Consider the following 27380-nt stretch of genomic DNA (forward strand, 5'->3'; position numbering starts at 1 on the left):
ATCAATTTAATCATCCTGAACGATAAAGTGTCAACAGCATTTTCAATGACAGGAAGGGATGTAACTGTTGAAAACTGTAAGAAACCAATCCAGCAGACTAAGGTTTGGGTGAGTGTTGGGTGATGCTTCCACCTAGCACAAGCCGAGGACAGGAGGGCAGATAGATTTAAAGATACAGCGAGTAAAGTGGCTTTTGACCGGGATCACTTTAAGGTGCACTGAATGTTTTCTGGTATTGAGTGTATAAAATGCTAATGTTATAAGGTTTATTTTGACTATAAAAGAGTTTATAGATTTGAATGTAAGTTACCTCATGTATATATGCTCCCTCGTTAGTTACACAAGCCCTGAGTGGAAAGAATCTGGGAATTGGATAGCTATGTCATTAACAGATCTTCCCCCTCTCTCTTTACTCACCTTTCCAATTGTTTTTACATGAAAATTATTATTTGACGTGAAAATCATTATGTGCCTTTTGGGCAACAGGATTGCTCTAGAGGTATACATGTTATGGTCATCCTCACTTTTAGTAACCTTCATATAGAACTGAATGAAGCTGTTCTTTATTTGAAGAGAGATTATGATTTTGTGGTAGTGTTCATCTTGTATTCTCAGTACCCACTCTGCCTAAGACTGTTTAAACATTCTTATAGCCATCTGCAAAATTCTTTAGCAAGTTTATAATCTTAGTGGATAATCATTTTGAGAAGTACCTCTATGTGTACTCATGGTTGGTGTTCTATATGTGTTCAGTCTAAATATTGACTTTTCATCCAGAGGCAGGGAGAATGGACCCATGACACTATCCACAAGCACAGCATTATTATTTTCTTGAATATCTATTTTAGAGAGGAACTCTGAGGTCGCAGAGCAGTTTGTATCATGCAGCTGGGGGATATAAATATTAGCTGCATAATACAAACTGCTCTGTGGCCTTTATGGTCCATTGTATGCCTTTTTCCTTCCTTTCCGAAGTTTTGCACAGATAGGACTTCAGACCGACAGCCCTGCTGCCTGAGATGTCCACTGAATCCCTTGTCATCCAGTGTAGTAAACTTTCCTGGAGAGAAACACTGAAATCCCGCCACAAAGAGTATCGGCCACTCCTTAGACGGGAAGTGGCGCCCTCTGGCGCCTCCCGGCTGGAACGTGCTGCTAAGGCTCACGCTCTGCAGTCTGGGGAAAGGGACAGACTCACAGTGCAGCACAACGAGTTTTCAATGTGCTGTAGTTGCCGTGGTTTTTAAAAAAGAAACCTCAGTACTATGCCCTAAAATAAAAGTTGATTAATAAGGTATAAATGTAAGGTTAAAATGCCAAACATATTTTGATAGAGGTTCCTAGTAAGTGATAATACAGTTTCTCTTTCCCCTTGCTTTAAAAAGGCTTTTAAAATTGTATTTATACATAAGGTTGGTCCAGTGTAGATTTCTGAACATGAGATCGATAAGGTTTCTAAAAGAAGTTGCTGAAAAGATAAAATTAGATATTTTGTGCCCTTCCAGAGAAAGAAGTCATTTCTTTAATTTTTTTTTTTTTTTTGGTGGGGGTTGACTCCCTTGCTGATTTGCATAAATGAACCTTGTCCATGGTCCCAGCTCTCTTGGGGCTTCTTCTTACCTTTTTAGATTTTGTTCTTCCCTTTGTTACCTGTGGTTACCTCGGGGCCAGTGGGAATAACCGCGTGTCTCTTCACTCCTCTTAGTGTTTCAAAGTCAAGCCTGTTCACTTATTTATTTCACCTATGCTTTGTTTTTTGTTGTCATGTAGTTCTATTTTAACTTACATATTTAAGTATTTCCTTGTGTTATTCAACATAATAATACTGTACATCTCAACCTAAAGAGAAGACCATTTTATTTGACTTCATGTTACTTGAAGGAAAGGGGGTGTTTTGGAAGGCTTTTGAGCGGCCTCCGGAGTATACAGGAGAACCCGGCGCAGCAGAGGGAGGGCCGGGGCCGCCTGCTTGGCCTGCTGGACTCCACCGTGGGCAGCTAATGTCTCCTTTATATGCTCCTGCTGGTATTTCTCCCCTTCATTTCTATGTTTTTCTCTAAATCTGCCATCCAAATACTTTTTTTTTTCTTAAATGGAGTCAGCAAACATTTCTATGGAATCTGGCTTAATTTGGGGCTTGGTTTTTTTCATCCCCCCCTGAGATATTTTGTGGATAAGGTGCCTGATTTGGGGCGCAGCTGTGCTCCGTCTGCCTGGGGAGAGCTGAGGACTTTGAGAAACAGCTTCCCTGTGTGTTGGATTGTGAGGGGGCCGCTGGCTCCTGTGAACATCAGCTGAGAGGCAGCAGCCGTCCTGCTGTGTGTGTGTGGGGCGGCCACACAGCTGGGAACTGGTGGCACGTGCTCATAACATATGCTCTGAGGACAGGTGCTTTCAGTTGCAAGAGGAGCTTTTCCATCACACCTGCTGATGGAGAGCAAACAAAGATGCAACTTAGACGTCCGGGTATATTTCTGTTCACATTTTCTTTCTTTGTCCAAGTCCCTGGAATGGAGCAGTTTATGGTGTAGGTTATAAGTAGAAAAACACAACATTCAAAAACAAAACGAACACCTGCCTAGTACTTTTGTCCTTTATCTCCAGAGCCTGACAAGCGGCAAGCGCCCTCCTCACTGCGGGGTTTGAGACTTCCAGGCCCTCCCTGCTTCTGAAGCCGCCCCCCTTCCGGAGCCATCAGCCCATGGCTACTGTCTCGAGTTAAGTCCCTTTTGAGGCCTAAATCGGCACTTGGGGAAGCCACAGGGATGCAGACTAGGGAGAGGCACTGGAGTCTTCTCGCGTGGGCCCGTGCCATGGTGTTTCAGGGTAGAGGGCAGATAACAGGCGGCCAGCCTTGAGCGGGGGCCTTGTGTCCTGGTGAAGGAGCAGACTGGAGAGCCACACACAGCTCAGAAGCTAACCCGCAGACGGACACAGGGTGGCCACTCGGTGAGGCGGGAGAGGTGCTGCGTGCCTACGACACACCTGTGAGCTTTGCAGTGGCACCGTGTTGGCTCTATAAGCACATCATGGTCCCGCCGTGGGGGCCTGTGGCTGTCGGCTGTGTTGTTCATGGAACCTGTATCATACCTGCAGGCGCTGCAAGGCTGGCCAAGCCCAGCTCAAGGGCATCACCATTTCACGTTTTTAGGTATCCTTAAAATCAAAACCAGGGAAAAGGTGTTTTTTTGTTTTACAAAAAGGCATACAGTGAGACTAGCAATTTTGTTAAGCTAATGCATTTAAAAAGCCATCAATAAAGTTTTCTGAGTTTATGAAGAAAAGGACGTTTTCCTCTCAAGTTAAAAAACGTTTATACACACATATAATACTAACCTACATTTATTTTAGGGCTTAGACTATTTACAGGTTCAGATGTGGATTTGTGTTTTGAAGGTCAAGCTCTAAAATAATTAGAAGAGACCCAAATCTTTAAATACAGCGGTGCTAAATTCTACCAGGTAACACGGCACAGAAAGTGCTGATAGGAATACATTTATTCAGTAATAACCCACAAGTTCTTGCTAAATTATATAAGAGCATCACTGCCTGATTAGAAACCCCACTTTTTTTTCTAATCCAGCACAAAAATCACACTGATTCTACAGTCTTTGTAGTTGGTAAAAATGAACCAAGACCTTTGTTTTTATATGGAAACGTTTTTTTTACATTAACTTTGAAAGTGCTTATTCGGGATAACTAAGCATGTACTTCTTTTTTAACTTGCTGGAAGGGACTTGTCCCTCCAACGTAGCGTTCCAAAAAGACAACTTCTAGAAACTGGGCGTCCTTCCTAAACATAGCAGTTTGTATGTTAGCCAGTGCAGGTCTGTGCTAGTGTTTTCCACATCTGTGACCTTCGAGGGTGACGTGCCATCTTCAGACAGTGGAAGCCACTTTGTGGGGAAGTGTTAACAGCAGCAGTTTCCCTTTGGGTAGCCAGGTAATTGTGTGGATATACTTAGATTGGTTTCGTGTTGACATTATATTCTCCCTGCCTCTCCCCACTTCGGGTTCCGAAGCTATTTTTAAAATGACTGGGTTTTGGCAAACACCAACTGAAACGTGTATGCGACTGTTTTCCTGAGCAACCGTGATTTGTTTTACAGCTGTTCAAGTTACCAAGTTGTTCTTCTATTGTAGGTTAACAAAATCTCGCTCTTTTTAAAGGTCACTGTAATTTGTTCAAATTTCTGGCACAATTTTATTAGTATTCCCTTCTGGAGCTAATAAGATACCACGGTTTTCTATGTTACTCTCATTGTAACATCAATAAAGTGACTTTCAATAAGAAATCAGTGTTCTTGTAATGTGTAATTTCCTTTAACCTTATTTTTCTCCCAGACTGTCTTTCAGAAGCTTTGTGGGGGTAATGTTTGGGGGCTTTCTTTTCTGTTCTATGCCGTCCTAGAAGGGCCCATCTGCATGAGGAGAAATAGTGGTGCTTCCCGGAATGCTCGTTTTGTTGTACAGTTTCCTCAGCCGCAGGCAGCAGAGCCCCCTCCACGTGCCCACTGGCGTTGCCTCCTCTTCTGGCACCTTCCCCCTGACAAGGATCAGCTTCCTGCATCCGGCCTAGGGCTCAGGCAATGGTGTGTGGTTTTGGTTTTCTTTTTCATATTTTTCTGAAGTGAGAAGTCGGGAGGCAGAAAGACAGATTCCCACATGCGCCCCATCAAGATCCACCCAGCAAGCCCACTAGGGGGCGTTGCTCCATTGCAACAGGAGCCATTCTAGCACCTGAGGCAGAGGCCATGGAGTCGTCCTCAGCGCCTGGGCCAACTTTGCTCCAGTGGAGCCTTGGCTGCAGGAGGGGAAGAGAGAGATAGAAAGGAGAGGGGGAGGGGTGGAGAAGCAGATGGCATGTCTCTTATGTGCCCTGGCTGGGAATCAAACCTGGGACTTCCACATGCGGGCTGATGCTCTACCACTCAGCCAGCTAGCCAGGGTAGTGATGCTTTCTTAATGCTCACCTGTGTTGGGCTCTGAAGCAGTGGGCCTTGGAAGGCAGTACAGGGTCCCGGGCTCACTGACTAGCACACTGTCCCACCCGGCCGCTGCCTCGGCTCCCGTGCAGACATTTCCCCCACCAGCCTTTAGCCTGGTACTGGCACTTCCCTTGCTGAGGAACAACTAGTTTGTGAGAAAAATAGAAGACATTGATCAACGGCTTGGATATGTCATATGAACAAAAAGATTTGTGGTGACTACAGAGCTCCACTTCTTGTATTTCTAACACTTTAGGCCTGTGTGATAGTTCATTGAGATGAATGCTGAAACAGGAACCCGCTCAGCTGAGGGAAAGCAAAGTCTAGTTCAGAAAGAGCAGAAGCTTGAGCTCGGCCACCTCGTGGACCGACGGGAACCCCCTGCGGAAGCAGAGCCCGAACTCCACCCTGGCTCCACGGCGATGAGCGCTGTGTTCAGTGCAGGGAGACCGCTGTGCAGGCCTGCCCCTCGTCCCGGGGAGCCCAGGCCTCCTGCAGCCACAGCCAAAGGGACATAAGGACTTCACAGCTCACGAATCTCTCGCAGCATAAGACTAAATAAAGCACACATCTGGAAAATTAAATCTTGAGTTGGGGCAATTTTAAAAACCTAATTTTCCAAATAATTGAAATATTCAGGTTTGACCTGGGAACTGTACCATGCTTCAAGAAAAAAGGACCACCTGACCAGGTGATGGCACAGTGGATCAAGTGTCAGACAGGGATGTGGAGCACCCGGGTTCGAGACCCTGAGGCGCAGGCACATCTAGTTTGAACAAGGCTCACCAGCTTGAGCCCAAGGTCGCTGGCTTGAGCAAGGGGTCACTCAGTCTGCTGTGGACCCCCGGTCAAGGGGACTGAGAAAGCAGTCAATGAACAACTAAGGTGCTGCAAAAAATTGATGCTTCTCATCTCTGTCTTCCTGTCTGTCCCTATCTGTCCCTCTCTCTGGATCTCTGTCACAAAAACAAAAAAAGTAAAAAGGACCAAGAAACAGTTGACAAGAAGTGGGTGAGGTTGCACAGGAAATACATTATGAATGAAACACAGAAACCGACATAAAATAGAAATAAGGCAACATGAGATTCACTTGTAATGAAGACTTTGGCTGTAATTAAAGAAAGGGGATGTCTACTTCAAATGTGTCAAGGGAAGGAAACTTGCTAGCTGCTGAGATGTGCTCAAGACTAGTTAGTCTCCATGCTTTCGGAAAGAAACAGCAAAAGAAGTGGAGAAGATAAGAGAGTTGCTACAAGGTGTCAATAATTAAAGTTGAATTATTTCCAGAGACAAGGTTTTGGAATACTTTAGCACTTCATCAAAAGCAAATTGAGAACCATGACTGATGCACACACCTTGGGACTTCTCAGAGCAGCCAGAGGGTTCAAATATGGCCCAGACCTTTGAGTCAGCAAGGTCCTTACCTTCCTCCTTACAGGTTAGTCATCCAACAAATGCCATTTCCTTGAACTATGACTTTCTCGGAGGATCCTGGTGAGTTCGAAGCACACAGCAGGTGCTGGGGCTGGAAGGATTCCCTTCCTTCTGGTCCTCTGAGCCCCATCTGGCCCTTTTCTGGACAGCTCAGGATCCAGCACTGCTTTGTGGCCTAAGACACTACGTCTGGAATGAAATCTACACTCACCACATATCACAAGGTGTGGCAATAGTAGGTTTACAGTTACGAGTATGCAAAAGTTTCTTACACTATTATTTGTTACTGTATTAGTTTCCATACAAACACTGTAAACCCACTTTTGCCCACTCTGTATATAGCCGGCTGCCTCACATTCAAGTCAGTAGCCCAGGCACGACTACCTGACATAAACACATAAGTTAGGTCTGAATAAATACACATAAAATGAATATAAATAGTTTTAGCGACATTTGAAAAAAATAACTAGTGAACTGTGGCCAAAGATGCTTAGAAATGTTTTATTTTCACTGATGATCAAAATGGCAGTTGTCACATTGTACCCTAAAATTAGGCATTCTGGCAGGGAGACAAACACAAATGTCATTATTTTATCTGTTAAGCTCACAAAAAAGAGCAAACCAGGCCAGCTTTGAATTTAAGAAACAGAAACAAGATTGGTGTTTATTATACCAACACATTTTTTCATATTCAGATTTACCCCAGGAAGTGAAAAAAATCTCCCTTTCAGATGTGGAAACTGAGGCTCTGAGACGACCTAAAATGATGAAACCACATATGCAGTGAGAGGCGCAGCCAGCATTAGAATCCAGATCTTAAAGCGCATGGTTTACCAGTTTTTATAAAAAGCCCTCATTACAAATGGAGACGTGCTTAGCAGAGAACACTTGGGCAAATAATAGGAGGGAAGAAAATGAACTCGAGATCCTGATTCCCAGTGGCCGTCTCCTCAACATTTTGCTGTGTATATATTATAATGTGACTGAACACATGGACAGCAAAATGGAAGTATCGATTTTTAAAAATTAGCATCTTCTGATTTTAAAAGGAAAGCACACACATTTTAGAAAACTTGGAAAATACTGAAATGTATAAAGGAAGTTAAATCACCTAGCATTCTATCAGCCAAAATACTCAGTTAATATTTTTACATATTTCCTTAGTTTGTCCTATTAATTTTCTTTTTTACATAGTTAAGCTCATAATGTACAAGGTTTTTAATTAACAAAGGTCTACGTTGATGCGAAGGAAGCTCTCAGGTACAGACGCGGTATTTGTCGCTCAAATTACTCAACTGGTTTTCAAGAGGCAGAAAAGAATCACTCCTGTTCCCGTCCACTCCTACGAGCCTCAAAACACCTGTGAGCCTTAACGTCTGCTGCTTCCACCAGGGTGAGCCCTGACCTGGGTTACCGTGGCCTTTCTGCAGCCAAGTAGGTCTGAACCATTTTACATAAGAATCCTCCACACACAAAGCTTTTAATGCCAGTAAAAGCCCTTCTAGGAGAGGAATGACAACAGCTGTTGTCTGATGAAAAGGTCTTATTAGTATCCTACAATGAAAAAGATATAATGTGCCTTAAACATTTTGCAGACTGAAACAGGTTTAGCAAGGAAAGAAGGCATATGACAATGGCTCAAGGAAGTTCTGTTTGACAATGGCTCAAGAAGTTCCAGTCGGTGTGACAGAACTGGTCTTATGTTAATACAGTTCCAAAGAATTTATTATCTACACTAAAAACAAAACCCTCAGATGTATATACAGTAATAAACCTTTACAACAGCTGGTTCGGGAAACGTGGCGAGGCGGGTTTACACACGTTACTGCAGGCGAGGAGCGGGCGAGAACTCTGGCCGGAATGTGGGTGACATCACACAGCTTCCTCTTGACTCAAATACTCATGACACACTGAATGAACTGAAAGAGGAAAGTCCGCGTCACACCACAGTCGCTTCAACTTAATTCACCCGAACTTCTTTTTAGGTAGCCTACGTTTCTGTGTTCTGATCTGAATTGTGGATTTCAAATACTAGTCCTTTATAAAAAGAGTAATGACATATGGAAAGGTTCAGGTTTTGAGGGAAGCAGTCTAATATAAAAGCCAGTGGGTTTCTCACCAAAGTTTACAGGGAGCAGGTCTCACTCCAATGGGTAAAGAAGTATTTAAATTCCAAATAATATCTAAACACTCTGGAAATGGGCGTGGTTAAAGGTACCACCTCACAAATTGAAATGACAGTTGAGTTTTTAAATTTATATCATGTGGAGACTTCCAAACTGCACAGGATTACTTCATTACTCAAACAGAGCTCCTTTAAACAGTCTATTCCCTTAAAATCTGCTTAATTGAACCATGGCATGCAAGTATATGTATGCCCAGAGACAGGGTATCTGACCCTTCTGCGATTCGGAAACGCCAGCGCAGAAGCATCAGAATGTGCTGTGAGATGTTGGAAATGCGCCACCACTGAACATACACCAACAGACTGCCTTCTCTCAGTTTTCTTTTTCACTCTCCTAACACCAGTGAGGACTGGGCACTGCTGATCCTCGCAGCATTCCCGCCAGGCCAAGCTGATCATCCCTACACGTCAGGGAAAAGGAAACTAAGGACCAAGATGTTTAGGTATCTTTCAAGTGGCCCCTCTGAGGCTGGAGACTGCACACTTTCCACTCCACGGGCTGCCTCTCCACCTTTGGAAACAGTGACGGGACTGTCACCTGAGAAGCTGCACACTAAAGAGAACACATCTTTAAGCAGAAAAAAAATCAACATATTTACACATACGCCTTTTAAAGTGTATGCATGACTGCAGCAGCTGCTAAGCCAAATACATGTGTATCTTTGTATTTTGTTATGGAGAAACATATAGTATATCATTATCACAGTGATTATATACTAAAAGTAATTTAGAAAAAATCAATGGCTTTAAAACAAAAAATGGAGAAATAACCAAACATTTCCCTAGTTAAGTGTATCAAACTAATGCAGTCAAAGGTGGCCCTTGGTTACATTTGCGCAGGTGGCATGGCCGTATCCTACCTCATTTAGTGTGGCTGTTTAATAAATAACCTAGTTTTAAATTGTGACTTATATTTGTACCTGATGTCTTCAATGAAGGAAATGGCTGTGTTGAAGACAGTTCTGAGCTGTTAATTATTACTTCTCAGTGATTGTGATGAAGGCAAAATTAGACACAACTTCTGCATGATGTTTTCCAAAGACATTTCTGATGAAATCTCACAATAGCCCAGTGAAGAAGGCATTATTACTACTTCCTCTTCCCTCAAAAGCAGTCTTGGAGCAACGAAAAACCTGCCTAAGTGACCTAGCTAATGAGTGAGACAAGCTCAGCTTTGACCCAGGTCTTCTAAGCAAACAGTGGTTTATGGATAAGATGAATAATAAATGAAATTAGTAAAATTTTGAATGGTAACTCCTGATCATGTAAGCATCCTTAAGATGCTCTTAACAGTTAACTTTAAAAGGGACACCCATTTGGTATACATCTTATTCATCCCCTCAGTTCGGAATTCACTGAGACTTACATCATCATATGGGAAATTCACAACACCTTGTTGACCAGTATCCCGTCTTCGAAAGTTGTCTGTAAAACATTAAAATTCATGTTGTGTTTTTTTTTGACATCTTATATGAACTCAATAGTTAATTATTTTGGCTTTGGGTTTACACTGCAATAACATTTACATTGTACAACAGGCCAACATAACCAAAACATCAAAGCAAAGAAGCCAACTATATGAATATGAACAGAAATAACACAAAACAAAGTAATACGATGTGCAAGAGTTGGCCAACTATCTTTGTCAATGTGGGGCCAGAAGAAAACACCCTATCTCAAAGTCAGTAGGAGCAGCGCGACAATTTCAAACTTCTTAATATCATAGATATTGTTAGATTAGGAAATAGATGGGTGGAGTCCCTACTGTGACAAGTGGGCTGTGATCAAATATTCCACCCATTTGAGCTCTGCCTTACTGAAGAGGATTTACTTTAATAATAATAAAATCTGCCCTCAGATTTTTGTTAGGATAAAAAATTATAAAGCCCAATATTTAAAAAAGTTAAAAGAGAAGAATGGAACAAGAAAAGATACACAAAAGAAAGAAAAAGAACAGAGGGAATAGGAAAGTATAGAATTACTCATATCTCAGCATTTAAGAAATATACCTGAAACAGATGACCACTATTTTAAATTACTTTCCATCAGGAAGAAATAGGAGAGTGAGCTACAAATGAGTAATTTCACTCTTTTTAAATATTTCACATACTAGGAAGGAGAAATCACAGAATATTGCTCATACTCTGATCAAAGAATTAGTTTGTTATGTTTTGAAACATTTCAGTAAAATTTAGTTAGGATTTTTTTTTTTTTTCATTTTTCTGAAGCTGGAAACGGGGAAGCAGTCAGACTGACTCCCGCATGCGCCCAACCAGGATCCACCCAGCATGCCCACCAGGGGGTGATGTTCTGCCCCTCTGGGGCGTCAGTCTGTTGCATCCAGAGCCATTCTAGCGCCTGAGGCAGAGGCCACAGAGCCATCCCCAGTGCCCGGGCCATCTTTGCTCCAATGGAGCCTCGGCTGCGGGAGGGGAAGAGAGAGACAGAGAGGAAGGAGAGGGGGGGGTGGAGAAGCAGATGGGCACTTCTCCTGTGTGCCCTGGCTGGGAATCGAACCCAGGACTCCTGCACGCCAGGCCGACGCTCTACAGCTGAGCTAACCGGCCAGGGCCAGTTAGGATTCTTTAAATGCAGATCATGTACACACCGCAAACATTTTTGGAAAAAAATTATTCTGCTAGACTGAGTTTAACAGCAATGTTAAAAAGCCACTTAAGTTAGAAAAAAAGGGACAACAAAAATTCAGAAACACTGAGAAATGAAATGTCATAATAATCTGTGTCTTTTTGGCCTATGGCGACGACACCAGCTCTAAGAACACACCTGTCAGAGCTCGCAGTTTGACGCAGCAGGCGATGTAGTCATCGAACGTGATCTTCCCATTGGTGCTGTATCGCTTCGCAATTGAATTCACGGCCTGGGGACTCAACCGAAATCCTGAAAGGAAGAAAACCCATCCAGCCAAAAAAATTCAAGGATTACAGGAAAATCATTAAAAATAACCAAGCACAATTGTTTAAGACTGAGAGTACTCCTTTGAATTATGAATATACAATACTTCTAGAAGACAGAAACTGCCTTTAATGTAGCACTTAGCTTTAGAAATTGAAAAAAGACCCACACCCACCCATGGCAGTCAGGGCCTTCTGCAGTTCCTGCGGGTCCACCGTTCCGCTCCTGTCGCTGTCGAAACTGGTGAAGTGTTGTCTCCAGCCGTTCAGGACAGACCAGAGTTCCTTAAATTCACTGAAACCCATTGTGCCTGACAGATCTCTCTGAACTGTAATTAAGGATTACAGCATCTTTTTTTGGGGGGGGGGCAACATTTTCTAATGATTAAATCATAGAGCAAAGATAAGGAAATCTAATGTTCTTTCTGCTGAAATGGTTGAAAATGGTACACATTCTTCTTGGTATGATGTAACGAAAACAAATTCTAATGATACAATAAAAGGGCCCATAGAGAAAAAGTTCTGAGTACATCTTTTCATTGTGGGAAAGAGATCATCTATGTGATAATGGTTAGAAGGAAATGCCGTGGCCACTGCGAGCCACATGTAACAAGCGCTTGTTACTGGAACTGGTAGTTTCTGGGTGCCCATGGGTCCACGGTGGCCCCAATACAGCCCTGGTAAGCCCTCCCAGACGCGGGGCCTTCATCTTTGGAAATGAGATGGGATGGAAGGCACTGTAGGGGCAGCAGTTGCTAAACTGAGTCCAGCCAGGTGCTGTGAAAACTGCACTGCTTGCAGGTCGGGTGTGAGCGACAGGAGCAGTCGCCATTGAAGCGGGAAACCTCCCTGACCACCCGGAGTGCCGTCCTGTTCTCCTTGATGCTTCTGTGAATGAGCAACCAACATTCCACTTACTAAGCTGCCTTTTTTCAAATTCCACCTTCAAAACTAAAGATTTCGGGAAAATTTGGGGGTTGTCACTGTGTTTATCAGGTTATTAATTCTTAGATGAATTCCTTTAGGGAGGAATTTTTTTGACAAGAAAAAATACTCTAGACAGCAATCCAGGTAAAGGATACATCCAGCATTGAAACCATCAGCCGACAAGTCTCTAGGTTAAAGGCTGTTAAATTAAGAAATATATATACATATTAATATAATTTCAAAAAGTCAAATTATATTAGATACATTCAAATTAATTACGAATATGACTTACACACTTTCCTATGCTACTCAGATTCTGTGGAACTATATTATGTGGACCTTTTACGTAGATTTTTTTCCACATAGGATGTCTTCTAGCACCCAAATTTAATTTTAAAAAATTTATAGGAATCTTTTCCAAAAGTATTGTATAATGTTTTTTCAGGTGTGATTATGCTTTTCAAGTGGGAGGGATGTCCTCATCTTTTAGAAAAGCATACACTGAAGTTATTTGTAGGTGAAATGACTGTTAAGGAATCTGGAATCTGCTTCTAAAGAAAAGACGCAGTATTGTAGATAAAGCAAAGCAACACAGTGCGAACTGCTGAAGCACAGTGCTGGGTACGGAGGAGTTCACTGTGGAATTATCTCTATTCCTGGATAGGCTTAAAGTCTTCTGTAATACAGTTTTTTAGAACCACGATGTATTATATCCTCCACGGTGAGCAGGAAGGTAGAGGGGCTTTGTTGCTACTCAGAATTGACTATAAATAGCTGGTTTACAGGTTCCTGGTCTAATCCTATTGTTCTTTCTTTTCCCTTTAATGTCAGGCGCTGAATGGTCACCTCCTGCCTCAGCTAGCCTGACCTCTTTTCACACAATAAGCTTATATATGAAACCTGATAAATCACTTGCTAGAACTGTGTGTTGAGTAAGAGAGCTGTGGGGTAAGATGCAGTGAGGACCTAGAGACTTCTCCTTAGTGAGAAAGACTTCATAGAAGAAACAGCAGTTAAGCCAAATCGTGAATGACGGAATGATGGGGACTTTGGTGACAACCAGGTAGAGCTGGGGGCCAGCATAAGCAAAGCAGGAAGTCCGGGCAGGCGAAGGAGGTGGGAGGAAGTGAGAACCTTGCAATGAGCCTTCCTTACAGAGGATATTGAATTCTTGATGCACTGTTTAGTTTTATTTTACTGGCACCATTGAGCTACTCAAAAGATTTTTAGAGGAAGAGAGTGAAACGTTAGAGCTATGTTTCAGGAAGAACAGAAATCTGGTCCTTTTTTTTTTTTTTTTTTTTTTTTTTTTTTTGTATTTTTCTGAAATGAGAAGCGGGGAGGCAGACAGACAGATTCCCACAAGCGCCCGACCGGGATCCACATGGTATGCCCACCAGGGGGCAATGCTCTGCCCAGCTGGGGCAGTTGCTTTGTTGCCATGCAGCCATCCTCAGTGCCGGGGCCATCTTTGCTCCAATGGAGCCTTGGCTGCCGGAGGGGAAGAGAGAGAGAGGAAGGAAAGGGGAAAGGGTGGAGAAGCAGATGGGTGCTTCTCCTGTGTGCCCTGGCTGGGAATCGAACCCAGGACTTCCATACACAATGCTCTACCACTGAGCCAACCAGCTAGGGCCAAAATCTGGTCATTTTTTGTGAGGGTTTAAAAGGGAGAGAATGAGATAAGCAAAGAATAAGAGTAAATAAATAGAAAATTCACCGTTCCAGACAGTTCTGGGACTGGAATGCTGATGTCTAATTAAAGGTTGGATGAGGAAACTTGCTCAGTATTACCTGTATTGTCCTCCAGAAAAATTTTTTATTAATACTAATTCTATCTTAAGTAATTTCAAAAACACCTTGGCTAGGCACGGCTGCTTCTTTTTAAAGAATTAAAAAGGTGCCTGTAGGCACAGGGCTGGAGTGCATCCCCCGCCCCCATCTGTGCTGCTTGCGTTTGGAAGCACGGTTTAAAAGACCCAAGAATGTATGATTTCTGTGCCACAGAACTCAGTATGACACCTCTCTAGCAGCATGGCCTGTGGTTCAGGACAACCTCCACCACCAGATGCCGTAAGCCAATGAATTCAGTCACGTTGCCCTGACAACTCAGGACATGCCTTCACTAGAGCTCTGTGATCTAAGGCCACCAGGAAGTAGAGCTTTCTCAAATGCAATTTCTAAAAGGGCTGCTCTCCAGGGTTATACAAGCTACTTTGTTAGTCAGATTTTAAAGCCTGCCACCTCTTCTACTGAGAGTACAATAACCATGTATGTTGTGACATAGCTCAATTTTGGAAACCCTGTGCCTTCTTTGTTCACTAACCCAACTGCTTGAGGTTAAATATAAAACTTCTTAAATAAAATCCCCTACTCTAGAAACTGTTTCTTTTGTTTAGGACCAGATTAAATGACAGAAATGCAAAAGGTTCCTCTTTTGCATTAATTCCCCCAATGAGGAAATATTAATACAGGATGCTGAAGTCACATAAAGCAAAAGATAAAAATAGAAAAGCAAACAGTTTAAAGAGAGCTAGCTAGTACATATGCCATGTCAAACAGTCAAAAAGAAAAAAGCCATTCTAAAGCCTTAGGTGTGAATTTTAGTTTGAGCGTTTTGATTCAATTTACCAGGAAGTTGGGGCTTCAATGTGATGTTCTGCCTCAATTAACAGCTGGACAAGAGGTTGGCAGCAAAAACACCCTCTCTCCCCAGATGTCTGTCAGGGTCAGGATCTGACTGGGAAGGGGCACGTGGTGCGTGTGGGCGAGGCGATGCCCCCAATCAGGGTGCGGCATCTCTGCCATGGTCTCCGAGCTGCTCGTGGCAGAGCTCCGAGGGCAGGACAGTGGTGGAAGTGCCCAAGTGTAAGGCAGCAGATCCAGCCTGAGGCAGAGGGGGAGGCAAGGAGCCCTGGTGTGGGGTCAGAAATGAGGGCAGGCACGTCCCCCTGAGCACACACACTCTGTGAAGTGGCAGAGGGAAGGGAGAGACTGGGGGGTCAGGACAAGCACGCAGTCCCAGCAGCACGTCAGGGACCCGGAATGCAGACTGGCTCCCTGAGGTGGACGACAGGAGTGACCACTCAGAACCGGAAGTGCAGGACCAGCCACTCAAGCCCTTAGAGCAGGGTAGTCAACCCTTTTATACCTACCACCCACCGGTTCCACAGTAATGGTGATTTATACAGTAGGGAAGTAACTTTACTTTATAAAATTGATAAAGCAGAGTTACAGCAAGTTAAAGCATATAATAATATTGATAATTACTTACCAAGTACTTTATGTCGGATTTTTGCTAAGTTTGGCAGAATAAATCTTTATAAAACAACTTACAATAGTTAAATCTATCTTTTTATTTATACTTTGGTTGCTCCGCTACCGCCCACCATGAAAGCTGGAATGCCCACTAGGGGGCGGTAGGGACCAGGTTGACTACCACTGCCTTAGAGCCACCAGGCTCGGGACAAAGTAAGTTCTTAACAAACAACAATACATGTTAGCTACTGTGAACAAAAAAGGAACTACACATCTAATAAACCTCATAAGGTACCAGGGAGCCACCTGGGGGCCTGACATGCTCAGTGATTGAGAGGAATCACACAGGACAGCCTGACAGGGCAGGCCGGGAGGGGCAGTCACGTCCCAGGCCTCTGGCTTCCTTAGCAAACGTCAGTCTTTACCTTAAGTGAGCCCTGTCCACCGTCATCACCTGGGATAACACACCTTTGAAATGCCAGAGCAATTACCACAGAACCCCTCTTGGCTACCTTACCCCCCCAGACCAGCTCCATGTGCTGTAAATGTCAGCTGTTGGCTATCCGGTACCCACCAATGTAAAGGTAGGTGCACTGGATCCAATCCCGGATTCTCCACTCTGCTTTCTCCCGCCTCCTTAACCTACCGCCAAAGGATTTCACACGCCCTCCTTACGTTCTCTCCCACTACTCAAAATACGTAAGAGGGACTGCAAAACTGCTATTCTCCGGAGCGTCTTCTCAATCCACTGAGATTTTGCTCCTGGCAGGTCCTCGAAATTCTGGCTTCAATAAACTCTTATAAAACTTTTCTATAGGCTGGACACTCTCCGATCATTCAAGACACCTGACCGGATAGGCTCCATTTCAGCACCTTAACGCGTCCTCTGTGAAGGAGGCCACATCCACTGTTTCTGCTTCGAATGGCTCCAGATCCAGGAAACCCACTCAGTGGGCAGCTAGTGTGGAATGATTTTTTAAGAACTGTTTTCAAATTCACATTTTGAAATAAACTGCTTTTAGCTTTGGAAACGCCAGATGCTGTTGGACTGAAAAAGCTCAGCTGCCGTGAAGGCTGTGACCACAGCAACAGCGGGAACTGCACAGAGCACGCGTAGAGGAACGGGGCTGTCGACTCACGTTTGTACCCGCCGGCAATGCCCGACTGGGTCAGGCATCTCTGCAGCTCATCGGCGTCTATCTGTCCGTCCTTCGGAAAACAGAAACGGGAAATCACAATAGGAATTTGTACCTTCTACTTCTGTTTACTGTCAGTATTCAATGTAGCAATAATAACCAAGTAAATGAGTATTACCATGCACAAGACTTGTTTTTTAAAGGAATGCCTTTCAAAAATAGGCACTTTTCTTCATCCTGCTTCCAAAAATAATTTCATGATGAAAGAAGGACAAATTATTACGTATTCTTCCATAAATGGATAATTAGGTTCATAAATAGAAAATGCGTTTCTTAGTCTCTAAGTGGACATTCGATCTCAGACTGTTTTAAATAATTATTACAAAAGAATTAAAGTCAGAAAGCTGCTTACACCTATACTTTAGTATAATCAATATCTTTTCATCATTCCCTCTAAATTCCTAAATTACATTTGGCGCAAACATTCCTGAGTATAAGGTTCCTCTCTGAATAAAACACTGAGGTGAATTCAGTTTCTTCCACTGATACTGGATATACTTTTTTATTTTTTTTAAAACATTTTTTTTTAATTTTTTATTTATTCATTTTAGAGGGGAGGGAGGGAGGGAGGGAGGGAGGGAGAGAGAGAGAGAGAGAGAGAGAGAGAGAGAAAGGGGGGAGGAGCAGGAAGCATCAACTCCCATATATGCCTTGACCAGACAAGTGCAGGGTTTTGAACCGGCGACCTCAGTGTTCGCAGGTCCACGCTTTATCCACTGCGCCACCACAGGTCAGGCTGGATATACTTTTTAAAGAATGAATAAAACCAGTTTCTGTCTTGAACTACTCATTCTCACTTTGAGCTAGGAAAGTGCCAAAATTAAGTATTTTAAAATAAAATGTACATAGTTGCTTGAACTTGTATTTTCCTTTCTAGCGTTTGGGAGAGGAAAGCAAGGCACACAGCTGACATCAGTAGGTAAAAAGTGTGGTTCAGAGATACACCTTTGTGATCACCTTGGCTTTGGAAGTAGTGAATGGTTTTTTCAGACCACAACTACATGTATCTGGAAAATACAGGTTCCCAGTGCCTTTTCATTGACTGGTTTAGGTCAGAACTAGATGTATACAATATGTGGTTTTTAGGGACTTAAAAATACAATACCTAATTCTTCAAGTCCATAGGTATTATAGGTTCCAAATAAGGAGCAGGGTCACCAACTTGGAAGACGATGGCTATGCTGACACAGGCCAGGTCTCTGAAAGCTAAGCAGGTGGGGTCACTTACACGGCCGGAGGCACAGGCCAACTAAGAATGGGAGTCTTGAGCTTTGCTGTGTCTTGTGGTTTCAAAGATACAGATCATTAAGAGATTAAGCAGATACTTAAAGGGAAGCTTTTTCAGTTTTAGACTCAATTTTCCACTCAATTTCTCAAACTGTATTTCTTAGAGTGCCACTTTAAAAGGCGGTCTCAGGTTTTTATCCCACATGTTCTACAGCACTTCCACTTTAAGACTGTGTTGTTTCTAGCTTTTGATCAAAACAAAGCTAAACTGAATTCACAGGAGCAAACATCCCCGCTGGACAGCTCTGGGTTACACCAACAGCTTATTTACCATTCACAGTGACCTCCTGAGCTAGGGAAGTGGCCTTCCTCAGTGTACACCACCACCTGTCACACAACTGAGAATTTAAGCAGTAAAAGATCTTGGGGAGGAGACCTTAGTCCTTTGGGTCAACAGGCCACAACACCTAATAAGGACATAGAAGAGCTGACCCAGTAACAGCATCCCCATCAAAGAGAAACTAAACTGTTCACAAGATTAACTTCCTGATAGTAAGAAGAGAGTAATAACTTTCTTATTTTGAAGCTGGTGGGTTTCTGCCATAAATAGCTATTCCTACGGGGGTAAATGATGATCAACTTCAACCCAAAGAAAGCATCCACTAGAATCTGGCTACTGGATCACTACTGCATGCTTTAAAGTTGTACAAACGGGTGTACGTTCACCAGACCAGCAATTTCTTCTCAGGAAACTACCCAAACCCTGACAATTCAGTTGTAAAGACATCTTTCTACCTCCGAGATTTTCAAAGGGTATTAATAATCCCCTATTCTCTTCAGTTTGACTCTAATTCAATCACAAGCTTCATTCTGCATTGAACTAATGTAAATACCAGTAACGTTGTTCTAATTTGTTCTGAATATTTAGAAATAAGTAATTATAAATTTCTTTTCTTTTGTCTTTTGCAGAAGCAAAGGGATTCTTTTCCAGGGGAAAGGTCATTCGTTTTCCTGGCCAGTATAACAAGGACTAATGCAAATGTAGAACCTGATGATTGTTTATGTAAAAGGGAAAAAAGCCAACCTGTCCAGCTACTGCAGCAAAGTAGCCATACAGCGGGTCCTGAGTCTGGCCGGGAAACGCAGGCCCTCCGGGGGCCCCTCCATACTGTAAAACAGACACAAATTCAGAATCATTCTGCTGAGTCAAGTTTTATTCTTTCACCACTGAGTGCCTTTGTGCAAAGCCAGGCAATGGCCCGCCCTTCACTTCATTTACCTCCACACCACCGGGCACACTCTACCCCCTTCTTCCATTCTCACTCCCGTATAATTTAAAAACGGAGACTTGAACCAAAATTAATCGTCCTGCGGATGACATCTGCCTAAGTGAAGCAACTTAACCCCTATGACCCTTCAGGGTACTGAGGGAAATGCAACCTAGGTGCGCAATTTAAGAGCAGGCTGAAATGTATGTTTATAGCGTTTTATGGTGTTTTTAAAGCGTTCCGGGACAGGTGGAGCAAGGGAGAGGTAAGGTGTGCCTGGGTTGGGCTATTTCGCTGCGAAAGAACATTCTGTCTTGGAAACAGTTCCCACGACAACGCGCATCCCGGACGCCGGGCGAGGGGACCTCCCTCCCGGAGGGTTAACTCAGGCGGGCTCTCCCTAAGCTATCCCCCGCCTTTCACTTTCTTTTCAAGGGAGAAGTAGGTCCCTGGACTATTCTAGAATAAAATGGCTGTTGCTCTTAGGGAAAACGGAGGGAGGAGGAGGAAGCCAACACCCAGTTCGCACAATTTCACACCGCGTTTCCGACAGTCACAGGGTGAGCTTCTGGGGTCGCATTCCACCCGCGCCTGGACCCCGCGGAGCCACCCGTGGGGAGGCAGAGGGGCCACAGAGAACGAAGGGCTCAGAGAAAAAGGCCGGAAGGTCTGGGGCGAGACCGCGGGCAGGGAGAAGCCGGTGGGGGGAGGCGCCCGGGGAGCCGCCCAGCAAAGTCGCCGAGCGTGGTTCGCGGCGTCTCGGTGTCCCAGGGTCGCGCCTCGGCCACCGGCCCGCGCGCGCTGCACTTACCCCTCCTGGGTAGAACCCGCCGCCGGCGCCGGGGTGCCCGGGGTAGGACATGCTGCAGACTGCGCCGCCGCCGCCCTGCGCCCGCTCCCCGCCGCCGCCCGCCCGCGGGGACCGCCCCCAACTGCACCACGCGCGCCGGCGGGGGACGCGCCCGGAGCCGCCGCCCGCGCGGGGTTCCGCCGCGGCCTCGACCCCCTGCCTGCGCCCAACCCCGATTTTATGTGCCTTATTCCCAGGCCGTGCCTCCCCGAAGGTCCGATAAGTGACTTAATACAGGCGAGTTAATTTACACGTGAGACTTTCCTCCCTTCGAAACGAATGGTACATTCCAACATCAAGACGGGGCCCGGGAATTCTTTTTCTTCTTCCTCCTTGCCTATTTTCTGATGTTTTTTACTCTGAACAACTTCATTGGACAGGACCGACTGGCTCCGAGCCAGTGCTGTATCGCGGGGAGGGCCCGATCCGCTACCGCAGCTCTTAGATGCTGGTGGGGGAAGGAGGTGTCGTTGAAAGATCAAAATATGAAAGCGCCCTTGGGAAACAGGAATAAACTTCAGAAACTGTGTGCGAGGGAGCAGTTGGCCTGCGGTTGCACATTTCACTGAACAACGGCTTGTTTCCTTGCGAGGGGACGTAGCCATTTTAGGGTTAAGCTGGGCGTAGCGTGATACGGCCCGGGGAGGACAGAGGGCGTGCAGTGGGCAGGGCAGCCTAACCCAGATCATTCTTAGAAAATAAGACTCAATCGGTATCTGGATGAGTCAGGCAAAATAAACCCTATTTCCAGAATGGCTCGCTTTTTATCCAAGAAAAGTTTAGAGCAAGCGAAGTGTGTTCTGGTAGATATTCAGGAAGGTGAGAGACTGGTACTTTGCTTAGGTGATTCAGAAAATGGTTTTCTTCACACGTTTTTCTTTTTCACCAAGTTGAACAGTCTGAAGCTATTCAGATGTGAGATTTTGTTTGGTTTGGATTTGTGTAATTCAATCACACAGAATGTTTTTCTGAGTTTTAGCGTTTTTAAAATGCACCAATGAGCAAGATTCACACAGCATTTGCTGTGGAAGTCGCACAGAAAAAACGGGAGCATCTGCTGAGTGCTGTGCTTGTTCGCCATGGTGGCCAGCGCTCCTGCGTTCTAAATTCCTGGAAGTGTTTTCACTACGGTCATTGTTTTCCTCTCATGCCTAATTTCCCCTCTGTGTCACTTTTTTGGATTGGATATCCGAACTCCAAAAATGAAGGCCCTGAATTATGAGGAAAAAAAATTCTAGTAGTCCCTCTTGTCTCATATCAAATAAACTATATATCACCTATTTTGTGTTTGATTCAGAAAGATTACTGTTTTCAAATACCATAGCACTCATCCAGGTAGATTAGATGTTTTATGAGTCCTTTGGCCTTAGTGAATTTTTTTTCTACTTCGTGTGTGTGTGTGTGTGTGTGTGTGTGTGTCTGTGTGTGTGTGTGTCTGTGTGTGTGTGTGTGTTAAGAACACTTGGCATTTTCCCTTCTAACAAAATTTTACGTACAGTATTGTTAATTATATGCACAGTGTTGTAACAGACCTTTATATATATATACACAGTTCAGTCTCTGTAGAGACTGGCAAGAATTGCTAATGCCAACTATATTTCAAGTTGGCAGGGCAGGGTTTTGAGAAAAGTTTTCAATTAGCAATAATTATGCCTCCGAGAAACCTCACTGGCTACGATACTGCCACTGTGCAAAGCTAGAACCCTTTTATCTTTCATGACTGAAACTCTATACCCATTGAACAACTTCTCATTGTTCCGGACCCATTGAACAATTTCCTTCTAACTACACTTTCTTTCTACTTTCCGTTTCTATAAGTTTGACTTCTTTAGGACCTCATATAATTGGAATCATGCAGTCTTTGCCTTTTATATGATTGGGTTATTTCACTTAGCATAATGTTCTTGATGTTTATTCCTGTGGTATCATATGTTAGGATTTTTTTTTAAAAAGCTGGCTCTGTTGTGGGATTGCTGAAACATAAGGTGGTTTTATTTTTAATATTTGAGAAACTTCCAATTGCATTCCATAGTGGCCGCAGCATTCTACATTCCCACCAACAATGTGCAAGAATTCTCCACATACTTGCCAACACTTATTGTCTACTTTTTAAATAATAACCATTCTGACAGGTGTTGGGTGATATCTCATTGTGACATTGGTCTGCATTATCATTGATAAATAGTGACTTTAAGCTCCTTTTCATAATCTATTGGCCATTTGGACATCTTTGGAGAAATGTCTATTTAAGTCCTTAGCCCACTTTTTGTATGGTTATTAGTTTTATTTCTATTGAGTTACAGATGTACCTTATACATTTTGGACACTCTTTACAAAATTTTTTTTTGAAAATATATTCTCCCATTCAATGGGTTGCCTTTTCATTCTTTTGTAGCCTTACTGTGCAAAAGCTTTTTAATTTGATATAATCCCACTTGTTTATTTTTATTCTTGTTGTCTGTGCTTTATGTGTCATAGCCATTTCTCCCTATGTTTTCTTCAGGGAGTTTTACAGTTCCAGGCCTTAGATTTAAGTCTCTAATTCAGTTTGAGATATTTTTGTGTATGTTGTAAGATAAGAGTGCAGTTTCATTCTTTTGTGTATGGATATTCAGTTTTCCAGCACCATTTGTTGAAGAGACCATCCTTTTTCCATTGTGTATTTCTGGCACTCTTGCCAAAGATCAGTTGATTGAATATGTGTGAATTTATTTCTTTGTTCTTTATTCTGTTACTTGGCCTCTGTTTTGATGTCTGTTTCTTCAAAAAAGAGGTAACTGGAAATCGTTATAAGAAATAGATGGTGAGGACTAAACTCAAAGTTGAAAATAAGCTCTTTTAAAAGGCTCAAGTTTGAAAGAAGTATATAGTATATAAAACATTTGTAAGTAATGTAGAATTAGTTGTGTATATAAGCAACAATGCTGTCATTTCAATGGACTCTAGACTTCTTCCTACATCCCCACTGATGAAGAATTTGTTTAATGGAGTGCTGCAAATGAAATTTTACAATTATTGTTAGCAAATTGGTAAGCTGCTACTGCTGCTGCTTTAGTTTATAAAAAAAATTGTGGCAACTAATAATAGCAACAGAGATATAGTACTTAATATGTACCAGACCCTCTTCTAAGCACTTTACATATTTGCTTAATTCTTACAAAGCCCTCTAAGATAAATGCTATTATCATCCTCAGTTGAAGAAACAGAAGCTGAGAGAATTTGCCCAAGTGGAAGCAACACAGAGCTGAACTGTGCTGCTACGCTGTCTGCTGCTATAGTCTGTGCTCTATACCAGGGGGCAGCCAACTCTGTAGAGCAGTGGTCCCCAACCTTTTTTGGGCCACGGACCAGTTTAATGTCAGAAAATATTTTCACGGACTGGCCTTTAGGGTGGGACGGATAAATGTATCACATGACCGAGACAAGCGTCAAGAGTGAGTCTTAGATGGATGTAACAGAGAGAATCTGGTCATTTTTAAAAAATAAAACATCGTTCAGACTTAAATATAAATAAAACGTAAATAATGTAAGTTATTTATTCTTTCTCTGTGGACCAGTACCAAATGGCCTACAGACTGGTACTGGTCCGTGGCCCGGAGGTTGGGGACCACTGCTGTAGAGGGCCAGATAGTAAATATATTAGATACCATATTTTCCCATGTATAAGATGCATCTTTTTGGAAAAATTTAGGGTCTAAAAACTGGGTGCGTCTTATACATTGGTTGTAGTTTTCTTTATGTACCTTTCTGCTTTTTCATGTGGATAAGGAGTACGAATTTTATGAGGAATAAAACGAGTTCAATAACTTTATGTAATACATTTTTTTTTTCAAATTTCGGGCCCCCAAATTAAAATGTGTCTTATACATGAGTCTTATACATGGGAGCTTCTTATACATGGGGAAATATGGTACTTTAGTGGCTTTATGGCCTCCATAGCAACCACTGAATTCAGCCACTGTAGCACACAGGCATCCCTAGATAACACACAGATGAATGAGTGTAGATGTGCCCCAACAAACTTTGTATATGGACACTAAAATTTGAATTTCATACAATTTCCATGCATCATGAAATATTATTCTCTATATTTTTCTACTATTGAAATAATATTTTCCTTAGCTCCCTGGTACAAAAACAGGAGGTGGGCCAGATTTGGCCCATGTGCAGTAGCTAGCAAACCACTGCTAGAAACCCTTCTAGAAGTATGGTTTTAAGATAAAGCTTATGAGTAGCAGTGGCTGAGCCACCCTGAGGCATTTTTTTCTTTCTTTTTCCCTTTCTCCCTCCTTCCCTTTCTCCCTCCCTCCCTTTCTCCCTCCCTCCCTTTCTCCCTCCCTCCCTTCCTTTCTTTCTTTTTAGTGAGTGAAAAAGAGAGAGATAGGAAGGGAGAGAGATGAGAAGCAGCAACTCAAAGTTGTTCCTTGATTGCTTCTCATACGTGCCTTGATGAGGTTAGAGGGGGCTCCAGCTGAGCCAGTGACCTCTTGCTCAAACCAGTGACTAGGGCAGGGGTTGGGAACCTTTTTGGCTGAGAGAGCCATAAATGCCACATATTTTAAAATGTAATTCCGTGAGAGCCATACAACGACCTGTGTACATTACGCATTATCCAATAAAAATTTGTTGTTGTCTCGGAGGACAGCTGTGATTGGCTCGAGCCACCCGCAACCATGAACATGAGTGGTAGGAAATGAATGGATTGTAATACATGAGAATGTTTTATATTTTAAACGTTATTTTTTTTTATTAAAGATTTATCTGCAAGCCAGATGCAGCCATCAAAAGAGCCACATCTGGCTCGCGAGCCATAGGTTCCCAATCCCTGGACTAGGGGCTTCAAGCCAGTGACCTTGGGCTTTGAGCCAGAGAATATGGGATTATGTCTTGATCCCATGCTCAAGCCCATGACCCCATACTCAAGCCAATGACCTCAAGGTTTTGAATCTGGAACCTCAGAGCCCCAGGTCAATGCTCTATCCACTGCACCACTGGCTGGTCAGGCGTAGCCTTTAAATGTTTATCCACGTGACATGGATATATTTATTTATAGGCTGAGTATTGACAAACCTAAAAATTTCAGGAAAAAGTACTCAATAAAGAACTTGACAAAAATAAAAGTAAATTTACTTTTATGGTTTTGATATTCATTCCAATGGATGGAGTGAAGGTGCAGAGTGAGAGACGTAAGCAACTTTACTAAATTCTTGGCATGTGCTAAGTGTTGTGCTAGATACTTCCTAATGGTATTGCAATAAAACAACATCACTTTCAAAAGGAGATGCAATTACCACATTTTATACATGAGGAAGTTGAGGTTTAAGTAACTTTCTGAAAGTTACAGACCAGGTCTATGATACTGATCTACCTAACTCTGAAGCAGGGGTGTTTCAAAATATAAATAAGCTGCAAAGATACTAAGCCAAGCTCTCAGTTTTTCCTCATTGTACTGCTTTCCGAGGCATTAGGGCAGAGGAGGGTCTGCAGAAAAATAATCTTAGAGGTGGAAAAATTCTTTAAAATATCAGCCTTTTAGAGCGTCGGCCTGGCGTGCGGGGGACCCGGGTTCGATTCCCGGCCAGGGCACATAGGAGAAGCGCCCATTTGCTTCTCCACACCCCCCCCCCTTCCTTCCTCTCTGTCTCTCTCTTCCCCTCCCGCAGCCAAGGCTCCATTGGAGCAAAGATGGCCCGGGCGCTGGGGATGGCTCCTTGGCCTCTGCCCCAGGTGCTAGAGTGGCTCTGGTTGCGACAGAGCGACGCCCCGGAGGGGCAGAGCATCGCCCCCTGGTGGGCAGAGCGTCGCCCCTGGTGGGCGTGCCGGGTGGATCCCGGTTGGGCGCATGCGGGAGTCTGTCTGACTGTCTCTCCCGTTTCCAGCTTCAGAAATATACAAAAAAAGAAAAAAAAAGAAAAAAAAAGAAAATATCAGCCTTGGACAAGACCATACAAGTCCTCAAACAGTGATATTTATATCTTTCATTCCTAAATACAATCTAGGCAGAGAGGGTCCACTCCAGATGTCTTATTATGTTTGAACCAAATAAAACCCCCAGAGGAATAAGAACTCATTCTTATCCTTATGTCTTCAAATCACAGAATCTGAGATATGGACATTGCAGTCAAGCCATTTAAAGAAATTCAACAACAGAACACTCAAGCTGTACACACTAGTTAAAAGAGGATTCCTAACTGATACGGACCTTCTGGGGAGCTGGGATTCTGTACTATAGCATAGCATCCTACACCAACTTACTACGTCCCAGCAAAAGTCTGCAGGAATTACGCAGTCATACCGCCACGATTGAGGGTCGTGGCAGCAGTAAGGGTTAGGGAGAGAGCTATAGGGTGTGGATCATAGTCATTGGGGGAACTGGATTCTCCAGGAAGCTGAACCTAATAGAGGGCTCAATATTCTACGAGTCTACACTAATAGCTTCAGTGAGGAAATCCAGTCGTCACCTCTGTAGCAGTTACTGTTGCTCCTTTTGTAATGAATGTAATTTACAAGGAGCCTAAGTAAATATAAGAGGTGATTTTTAAGTAAAACAGTTTTATTAAGAAACCTAAAAATTTAATGTTTTCTGGGAATTTGTATCTTGGTAAAAAGACTTATTGTTTCTTATATTTTTTTCTAATATTTGAAAGTTTCTTGTATTTTTTCTAATATTTGAGAATTTATACCCTTTAAAATCTCAAGATTGAGAGCACACTTCCATCATTAAATAATATTCTTTAATATATTTGAATATATTTATTTATTTCTACACTTCATTCTTAAATATTTTCCGTCAAAGAGCATGCAGATAATATTTTATAAAAATAAACTTGACAGATGTTCTCAGTCTGAAAGAAAAATAGTTACCAGAATTGCACAGATGATAAACTTTCCTCTTTTTTAACAGCAGAACTAGAACATTGGAGTTGTTATGGAACTGTGTAAACTTCACATTACCTGCATCTTAAGGTGAGGTCTTAGAGGTAGAAGCTGGGATCATGAGGAGGGTGTCCTTGGAGGTGGCCAAGCAGAAGAATGAAGAGGTATAAACTGTAATAGCAGGTTAATCACATTGCTCTCTTGATCCTTGGCAACAGTAACCAACTATAAACACATTCAAGGGTGTAGCCAGCTTTCCTGT

General features: G+C 43.1%; 1 protein-coding gene and 1 non-coding gene across 3 annotated transcripts; both read right to left on the reverse strand.

Moving 5' to 3' along the window:
• Positions 1–6907: 6907 nt before the first annotated feature.
• SRI (sorcin) lies at positions 6908–27292 on the reverse strand. 2 transcript variants are annotated; one of them, XM_066354037.1, is made up of 8 exons: positions 27197–27292; positions 19209–19292; positions 16841–16910; positions 12602–12645; positions 11696–11843; positions 11392–11505; positions 9974–10032; positions 6908–8341 (listed from the first exon to the last, which is right to left on the reverse strand). In XM_066354037.1, the coding sequence occupies exons 1-8, from the start codon at positions 27200–27202 to the stop codon at positions 8315–8317; spliced, it is 552 nt and encodes a 183-aa protein (XP_066210134.1). In that variant the 5' UTR covers positions 27203–27292; the 3' UTR covers positions 6908–8314. The 2 variants fall into 2 exon arrangements, with proteins under 2 accessions (XP_066210134.1, XP_066210133.1); XM_066354036.1 differs by lacking the exon at positions 27197–27292 and adding an exon at positions 20204–20343.
• LOC136384309 (U4 spliceosomal RNA) lies at positions 21800–21940 on the reverse strand. Its single transcript, XR_010747586.1, has one exon. It is a non-coding gene; the product is annotated as a U4 spliceosomal RNA (small nuclear RNA).
• Positions 27293–27380: the final 88 nt, after the last annotated feature.

Source organism: Saccopteryx leptura, chromosome 12, assembly GCF_036850995.1.
Source record: "Saccopteryx leptura isolate mSacLep1 chromosome 12, mSacLep1_pri_phased_curated, whole genome shotgun sequence".
NCBI classification, from domain to species: domain Eukaryota; kingdom Metazoa; phylum Chordata; class Mammalia; order Chiroptera; family Emballonuridae; genus Saccopteryx; species Saccopteryx leptura.